This window comes from Tupaia chinensis, unplaced genomic scaffold, assembly GCF_000334495.1.
Source record: "Tupaia chinensis unplaced genomic scaffold, TupChi_1.0 Scaffold000708_1, whole genome shotgun sequence".
In the NCBI taxonomy this organism is placed as follows: Eukaryota; Metazoa; Chordata; class Mammalia; order Scandentia; family Tupaiidae; genus Tupaia; species Tupaia belangeri.
The window spans coordinates 1719072-1728328 of NW_006160231.1; the positions used below are offsets into that span (position 1 = coordinate 1719072).

The window sequence follows — 9257 nt, forward strand, 5'->3', positions numbered from 1 at the left end:
ATGGCTGTGTCGCTGGACTCCCACGTAGTCGACCATGGTTTGAGTCCCGGACCCAGTGGCTTAAACTCACGCTGGGCGCGTGTACGTGTGTGCCCAAGATCCTGAGAGGAGAATGGAGAAGGGATTGTGGCATGGCCATCCCCCCTGGGGGGTGATGTCTCGCTTTCTCTCTCTCTCTCTGTCTCTCTGGTGAGTGCACGCCCTATAGAAGAAAAGAAAAAAAAACAAACAAACAAAAAAAAAACAACCTCTCCAAAAAAAAGAAAGAGACAGCAAAGAAGAGGGAGAAAGTACCCTTTCCCATGGGGCATGGTTACACCCACCACACTCCCGTCTCCATTCCTCCATCTTGTCAGAAGTTGGGGCATACACTCACCTGGCTTGTTTGGCAAGCCACACAGCACCCCAGCTTGTTTTTTGAGTCACCTCACCAGGGCCGGATTTGAACAGTTCAGGCAATCCTATGGGATCCAGCTACCTTAACTGTTGGGCCAAGCCTGGCCCAACAGTCCAACAGTGTTTTTTTGGTTTTGTTTTTGTTTTTGTTTTTTTTAGATTTTTACTATAAGATGTGTCATACGTGTGCCAGACAGACAAAGAGACAGAAAGCGAGAAATCACCCCCTAGATGGGATGGCCACACCATAATTCCTTCTCCATTCTCCTTTTGGGATTTGAGGCACGTATGCACACGCACCAGGCATGAAGCTGCCGGGTCTGGGACTCGAACCATGGTCAGCTGTGTGGGAGTCAGTGATGTAACCATTATGCCATCTGCAGGTTCCTCCAACAATGTTTTTAAAGAGAGCATTTTGCTTAGTTGGTTGGCTGAGATCAGCAAAGATGGAAACCAATATTTGTCAAGCATGGGTGGATTACATATCTTCATTTAATTGGAACAATTTTACGAGGTCATTATTACAGGTCCACAGTCCCTTGTCTGAGATAAAGCTCTTGGCACCATATGATTTTGGCACGGTGACACGGTGCCTTAGCATCGATTGAAATCCCTGTAATCAGCCACCTTAACGTATCCGTCGAAACCTATGGTATTCACACAAAATGGAATAGATACAGTGAGTTTAACTTATACATATGAAAAAGTACTGGTAAACCATTGTGAGAGCCTTTTGCATCTTTGAGTTGCCGATGAGATCATGACCTGAATTGTCTCTGCCTCATGAGAAAACGGGCTTAGAGGAGTTAGGTAGTTGGCCAGTGCGGAGGCGGTGTTAAAAGCCGCTGCACCCGGCAGCCTGAGAGTACGAGCGGTGCTGTTTGGCATGTAGCCAACGCCCCGCAGTATTGGAAACCGCAAACTGAGTTCCAGGCAGGAAGGAGCAAACAAAATCTCCAGTTGCCTGTTAGTCGTGGTTTTTAGTGCTACTAATGATCTGGGTGTTTTCTTTATTTCTTTTTAAAGTGTTTTAGTGACTCACACAGATGCAGTAAAAATTTCAGATTTTGGTACATCTAAGGAGCTCAGTGATAAAAGTACCAAGATGTCCTTTGCTGGCACAGTTGCATGGATGGCACCAGAAGTGATTCGGAATGAGCCCGTCTCCGAAAAAGTTGATATATGGTGAGTGGTGTCATCTGAACCACCCAGAAAACCGTTTTCCAACTTATACCCTATTAACACATTCTTCCTTCAATATTTTTACTTCCCCAGAATACCCTTTCCCATTGCTCACTCTGAATCATTTCAGGCTCATTCTTGGAGGTACTACCCAGTATGGTGATAAATGGTAAGAAGGATTAGGAGCAGAATCAGGGTGAATATCCTTTCAGTAACCGTCAGTTTTGGGGACCGTCAAAGAAGATCCTGAACTTTCTAAAACACTGAACATTATTTCTGTGAGCTTTTAGTATAGAAGTCTTTCTGAAATGTATTGCATAATCCTCACCTTCTTAAGTAAATACATTAAACAAAGATCGCCTATTTTCTTTTCTTTTTTATTTTTGCTATGGGTACATGCACTCACTAGAGAGAGACAGAGAGGGAGGGAGAAAGAAAGAGAGAGAAAATGAGAAATCCCCCCCGGGGGGGGAGATGGCCATGCTGCAATCCACAGTCCTTCCTCCAGTCTCCTCTCCGGGGTGTAGCCACACATGCCAGGTGTGATTTTTTTTTTTTTTTTGAGAGGATACGCTGTGGTTTCTCAAGCCAAAATGTCTTGCAAAATAAACCTATTTTTATTAAAGAGTTTATTTCCATTTTCCACCCCTTACTAGGAAATGTAGGTTACTTAATTTATGTATGTGATTCAGCTTACTCATCAGTAAAATGGGGATGAAATGAAAAGCACCCATCAATCTCAAAAGGATTATCTGTGTGTTAAAACAATGCACAGAAAGGTTTTTGCATAGTCCCTACTAAATTCTTTTTTTTTCTTTTTTTTTGTGGAGAGGTTTTTGCCATAGGGCGCGTGCACTCGCCAGACAGACAGACAGAGAGAGACAAAGAGACAGAAAGCGAGAAGTCACCCCCCAGAGGGGATGGCCACGCTGCAATCCCTTCTCCTCCATTCTCCTCTTGGGATCTTGGGCACGCACGCACACTCGCCCAGCATGAGTTCTAAGCCACCGGGTCTAGGATGCGAACCGTGGTCAACTACATGGGAGTCCAGCGACATAGCCATTACGCTAACTGCTGGTTCCCGACCCAGCATGAGTTTTAAGCCACCGGGTCTAGGACGCGAACCGCGGTCAACTACGTGGGAGTCCAGCAACATAGCCATTACGCCAACTGCTGGTCCCGAGTTTACCTGTTCTTGATGTCTCAGATTATCCTTATGTACGTTGTCATTAGTCACGTGCTGTGTTGTGATACGGGTAAGTGCTCTGGAGCTATTTGAGATGGGTAGGACTGTTTTCTCTTTCTCATAACCCTTAGGCTATGCTGTTTTTTTAGCACCCCCCCTTTTTTATATATTTATCAATTTTTCCTCTAAGATTATAAATCTTTACTGTTAACAGTATTTTTCCCTGTACTTATTTTTTTGTTCTACCTTTAAAATGGACAACTAAGAACTTTTAAGGTTAAAACCAAAATAATAGCATATATTAAAATCATGTGTTGGCCAAGCGCACGGTTTGAATACTGGACCTGGTGGCTTGAAAAACACGCCAGGCAGGTGTGAATGCATGCCCAAATCCCAAGAGGACAGTAGGGGAAAAGGGACTGAGGAGTGGCTGTCCTCCCCGGGGGGCAACTTCTCACTTTTTCTTTCTCTTTCTCTATCTCTCTGGTGAGAGCACATACCCTACAGCAAAAACTTTAAAAAAAAAAAAAAAAAAACTTTTTAAAAGTATATGTAATGGGGGATGGCAGGTGGTATAGTGGTTAAGGTGCTGAACTCCCACATGGCTGCTCACGGTTCGAGTCCCGGACCTGGTAGCTTCCTTTCTCACCTTCCTTCTCTATCTCTGGTCAAATTTAAATAAATAAAATTAATTCTTTTTTAAAAAAAAAAAAAAAAGGATATGTAATGGGACCAGCAGTTGGCATAATGGCTATGTCTCTGAATTCCCATGTTATCTACTGCGGTTCAAGTCCCGGGCCCAGTGGCTTAAACTCAATACCAGCACATTTGCATGCATGCCCAAGATCCCAAGAGAAGAACAGAGGAGAAGGGATTGTGGCATGCCCATACCCCCTGGGGAGTGATTTCTTACGTTCTGTCTCTCTGTCTTTCTGGCAAGTGCAACACATCCTATAACAAACAAACAAACAAACAAAAAATCTCAAAAAAAAAAGTGTATGTAACACCACAGTAAATAGAATAAAGTAGAAACGTGGGACTACTGATAATATGGGAAGTTATTACCGAAGAGTCCTCTGTAGGGATTATACCAATTTATAATCCACAAGAGATGTATGAAAGTGTTTTCTTAGTTTCCCACCCTCCCAAAATAAGCTAAGTTTTTGGATTTTTGCCAATTATACCAGTAAAGTTGTATCTTAAATATAGTTTCAATTTGGGTTCCTCTTATTATATGTAAGGTTATTTGTGAGTGATTCATATCCTTTGCTTGGACTTCTGATGTTTGTTCGTATCAATTTATAATGGACTTGGTATGTTCAGGAGATTATTGCAGATATTATCACATTTTGCTGTTTTACTATTTAGCTTATGGTGGTTCTTGTGGGTTTTTTTTTTTTCCAGCTTCTTTTAATGCCAGAGGGCATGTACATGCACTTGATGACTTGAGGTGGGGGTGCGCACACCCCTCCCCCGGGGCCTGGTCACACCACAATCCTTTTCCCTCCAATTCTCCATCCTGGCAGGATACTGGCGCACACTTACATCCCCCGACGTATTTTTCAAGCCGACAGGGCTAGGACTGGAGCCCTGGTCAGCCTGAGACCCAGTGTCCGTGGTGCACTTGACTGCTCGTGCTCTGCCGGAGCAGCCCTCCGTGCCAGGCTCTGTAATGCAGTTCCACTTCTCAATATCTCCGTTACAGCTTCTAGACTGCATAGTTAGAAAACCTTCATCATGCCAAGATTATAAAAGAAATTTCCCCATGTTTTCAAGGATTTATTTTCCCCCCTCAAATCAGCAGCTGAGGCCAGGGATCCTAATTCCAAAACCAGAGTGGTTTTTGTTTGTTTGTTTATTCATTTGTGTTGTTCAAAATTACCAGAGGATCTGTGCACTCACCCGAGAGAGAAAGAGGGAGGAAGCGCCCTGTGACAGGCATGGTCACGCCCCAGTCCCTTCTCCATTTCTCCACTTGGGGCACACGTGCCCACTAGCTGGGCATGTTTTTCTTTTTTTTTTTTTTAATTTTTATTTTACACACTTAGTCACTATGCGTCACTTTGCTTGTCAGTTGAATTTACCCAACATGAATACATTTCACAGTAGGACTGGGACTCAAACCATAGCAGACCAAATAGGATCTGGCTCCCTTAACCACTTGGTTATGGGGCTGGCCCATCTAGAATTTTTATGGTTTTATTTTTCACATTTAAATATTTGATTCATTTGGAATTTATCTCGATTCATGGTGAGATCTAGTCTTTTTCCTAGTTATCCCCACAGCATTTATTGAGTAATCGTTTTTTTCTTACTACAATAGTTTGCAATGGCACTTCTACAGTATACTTGTCCTTGTAGATATTTGCTCTATTTCTGTGCCCGCCTAGTTGTCTGACTATCTATTCACGCGCCAGAGTCCATTACTGAGGTCTTGCAATGTCTCTTAATATTGGGGCCAGCAGGTGGCGTAATGGTTGTGTTGCTGGATTCCCACGTGGTTGATTGCTGTTCAAGTGCTGGACCTAGAGGCTTAAAACTCACACCATTTGCGTGTGCACCCAAAATCCCAAGAGGAGATTGGAGGAGAAGGGATTACAGAGTGGCCATTCCCCTTGGGGGGTGATTTCCCATTTCCTATGTCTGTCCCTCTCTGTCTCTTGGGTGAGTACATGCACCCTATAGCAAACATTTCTCAAAAAAAAAAAAATAGTATTGATTAGGCTTCAATGATTTTCTTTTTTAGAGGTTTTTTTCCAAATATTTCTGTTTTTCATATAGCAGTATTGGAATTTTGAAATTAGATATATGTATTAATTCAATTAAAAATGAATAAAGAACTAAAATGCAAATCAGTCTTTCTGAAGTGTCTTCTGTGCTCCTTTCTGGTACTACTGCAGGTCTTTTGGAGTGGTGCTCTGGGAGCTGCTGACAGGAGAGATCCCATACAAAGATGTAGATTCTTCAGCCATTATTTGGGGTGTTGGAAGCAACAGCCTGCATCTTCCAGTCCCTTCCACTTGCCCTGATGGATTCAAAATCCTTATGAAGCAGACATGGTAAGAAATACATTTCCTCCAATATCCGTTTGCCTTCCTCCTTCCCCAAAACAGCAGGGAGGGATCGCTGATGTGTATTTGAAGTGTATTTCCGTCTGGTGAGGAAAACACAAGGATCCTTGGAGTCTGAGAACCTGAAGGTCAAATACTGGCTCTGCCCTTTTCTACTTGTGTGATTTTCAGCATGTCATCCAACTGTCAGTTTTCTCATCTGTAAAGCAGAAACAGCACCCACTAATAGAACTGGTTTGTGCTTAACTGAAATTCATAAAGAGAGAATTGGTACGGTGTCTGATATGGCAGCCCCAGTAAATGACAGCTGTTGTCAATGGACCAGTCCTAATGGACTGTTACCAGATAGGTCCTGAGTCTGGGTCCCCACCTCGTCCTTAGGGCTATCCATAACTGCATTTTGCTTTGTCTTTTCAGCAGGTCAGACCTGTCTGACATGTAGACATTTTGGAGTAAGAAATATTTTCCATGAAGTAGAATAATACCTTCCTCTTCTGGACACAACTGAAATGCGCGAACTGTCTTTTTTACCTTTAGGCAGAGTAAACCTCGCAACCGGCCTTCTTTTCGGCAGACACTCATGCATTTGGACATCGCCTCTGCAGATGTACTTGCCACCCCACAAGAAACTTACTTCAAGTCTCAGGTAAGCCAGGAACCTTCTACCAGGGGCTACTGACCAGATGGACAGGAAAAACTCTCAATGAAAAATAATAACTCTTAGAAGGGGGCTATTCATGGGCCAGCCCCATAGGCAAGTGGCTGGGGGAAGCCAGATCCCACATGGCTGACCGCAGTTCAAGTTCTAGTCTCAGCAGCTTGGAAAATACACTGGACATTGTTTGTGCATGCCCAGAATCCCAGCAGATGTAGAAGTGAAGGAAGAAGGATGGTGATATGACCACACCCCCCTGGGGTATTTTTTCCTTTCTCTCTTGAGCATACACACCCTCAGGAAATTTTTTAAGAAAAGAAAAATAATTATAACAGTTTTTTTAACTGTGTTCATTATGAAATGGTCATTATGGGGACCAGCAGGTTGGCATGGTGGTTAAGGCACTGGACACTCCCTCATGGCTCACCATGGTTCGAGTCCTGGACCTGGGGCTTGCTTTGTCACTTTCTCTCTCTCTCTCTCTCTCTCTCTCTCTCTCTCTCTCTCTCACTCCCCGTCTCTGTTTGTCAAATTAAAAATACATGAATGAATAAAAAAAAAGAAATGGTCATTATGATAGTTTACATATATGAGGAGACTTTTGTTTGTGGGAAAATGAAATTAAAATATAAGTGTATTTTGGGAGGCCAGGAGGTGACGTAGTGGTTAAGGTGCTGGATTCCCTCATAACCAACCACGGTTAGAGTTCCAGACCCAGTGACTTGAAAACCATGCAGGGTATATGTGCATGTGTGCCCAAAGTCCGGAGAGGAGAATGCATTGCAACACAACCATCCCCTGTGAGGTGATCTCTCACTTTCCCTCTCTCTGTCTCTCTATCTCTCCAGCAAATACATGCATCCTATGGCAAAAAATTTTTTTAAAAAGGGGACAGCAGGTGGCATGGTAGTTAAGAGGCTGGACTCACACATGGCTGACCACAGTTCAAGTCCTATAACTGGCAGCTTGAAAATTGTGCTGGGCACATGTGTATGCGTGCCAGAAAACCCAGGATGAGAATAGAGGAGAAGGGGTTATGGTGTGGCCATTACTTTAGGGGTGATTTCTCACTGACTCCCTCTCTCTTTTTGGTGAGTGCATGTTCCCTATGGCAAAAACCTTAAAAAAAAAAAAAAAAAAAAAAAAAAGAAAGAAAGAAAGAAAGAAAGAAAGAAAGAAAGAAAGAAAGAAAGAAAGAGAAAGTATGAGTTTATTTTGGTACAAAAGTTTTTAAAATCCATGTGTAAGTTTTTCATAATGCTAATTTTTCATGCACTTTTTTTTTTTGAGAGATTTTTTGCTATAGGGCGCGTGCGCTCACAAGACAGACAGAGACAGAGAGACAGAAAGCGAGAAATCACCCCCCAGGGGGGATGGTCACGCCGCAATCCCTTCTCCTCCATTCTCCTCTCGGAATCTTGAGCACACACACACACACGCGCCTGGCGTGAGTTTTAAGCCACCGTGTCCGGGACGCGAACCACGGTCGACTACATGGGAGTCCAGCGACATAGCCATTATGCTAACTGCTGATCCCTCATGTACTTTTTTTCTTATTCCCAGAGGATATATTCACTCACTGAAAGAGAGAGAAAGAGAGAGGAAGAGAGAGAGAGAAAGGACTTTCTAATGGGCAGTCACACTGCAATTCTTTTTTCTCCATTCCTTCTTCCCGTTAGGATTTTGAGCACATGTGCTGTCATTGGGATTCGAACTGTGGTCAGCCACATGGGATCCAGCTCCCTTAACAGTGGTTACAGCCTTATAGAGCTGTCCCAAACTTCTCTTTTTTTTCCCTAGCGTATTTAATGATCTCTTCTGTGAGTAAAGGAGACAGAGAGAGACGGCAGCCCCGACATGGCTTTTACACTGTGATCAGCCTTAGTCTTCAGCCAGCCCCAGAAAATAGGCAAATATGTGCCTGGTCTATTCAAGGAGGTCTCCAGACTTGAACTGGAAACCTTCCCATGTCGGATTGCCTCACAGAGCATCACATTTTACTCCTGTGCCATTGGCCTCTTCTATGAACTTTCTGATCCACTCATATGGCATTTTGGAGATTTTAAACACTGAACAAACATTGTTATCTCATTGACTAGAACATGTATCAGAATGTCATTTATATAGTGGGTTCTGGTGAAATTGTTGAGGGAAAAAGAGGATGTAAAAACTATAACATACATACATCTGGGTCAGAATGACTGCTGACTTCCATGAAAGGATTGTGTTCCGGGACCAGCAGGTGGCATAGTGTTTAAGGCACTGGACACTCCCTCATGGCCGACCATGGTTCGAATCCTGGACCTGGTGGCTTGCTTTCTCACCTTCCTTCTATCTCTCTATATTTCTATCTTTTTTTTTTTTTTTATTAATTCACTATACACCATCACAACACACCAATGAATTTTCCATCCAAAATACACTGTGCATTGGTTCAGTCAAGCACATCAACATACATGTTCTCAGCAAATAATTTTCCAATTCTTACATCCTACATACCTTGCCCTTTGTCTTGCCATCCCTGATTCCCCATCCCCCACCCTCTGCCATGTCCCATCTTCCTCCTCCATTGTCCCTGGCATCCATGGTTGCCCTCCATGCCTTCTGCCCCCCCCCATTCAATTGTTCTGCCAATGAACTTAATTAGTCTAAATATATCCAATAGCTAGCACAGCTGACACATACCTATACATGTACCCAAATCTGACCCTAGGCATAAACCCCAGTGAGTAGAATGAACATACTATAAAGTAGTACCCAGCTGTGC

The 9257-nt window shown here is 43.3% G+C and overlaps 1 protein-coding gene across 1 annotated transcript in view; it reads left to right on the forward strand.

Moving 5' to 3' along the window:
• The window catches only part of MAP3K13 (mitogen-activated protein kinase kinase kinase 13), a gene marked incomplete in the record, with an annotated part of 209405 nt that overhangs the window by 172032 nt on the left and 28116 nt on the right, over positions 1-9257 (forward strand). Inside the window, 2 exon segments of the mRNA XM_014592515.2 lie at positions 5665-5823; positions 6373-6481. Of these exon segments, the coding sequence (XP_014448001.1) occupies positions 5665-5823; positions 6373-6481 (268 nt within the window).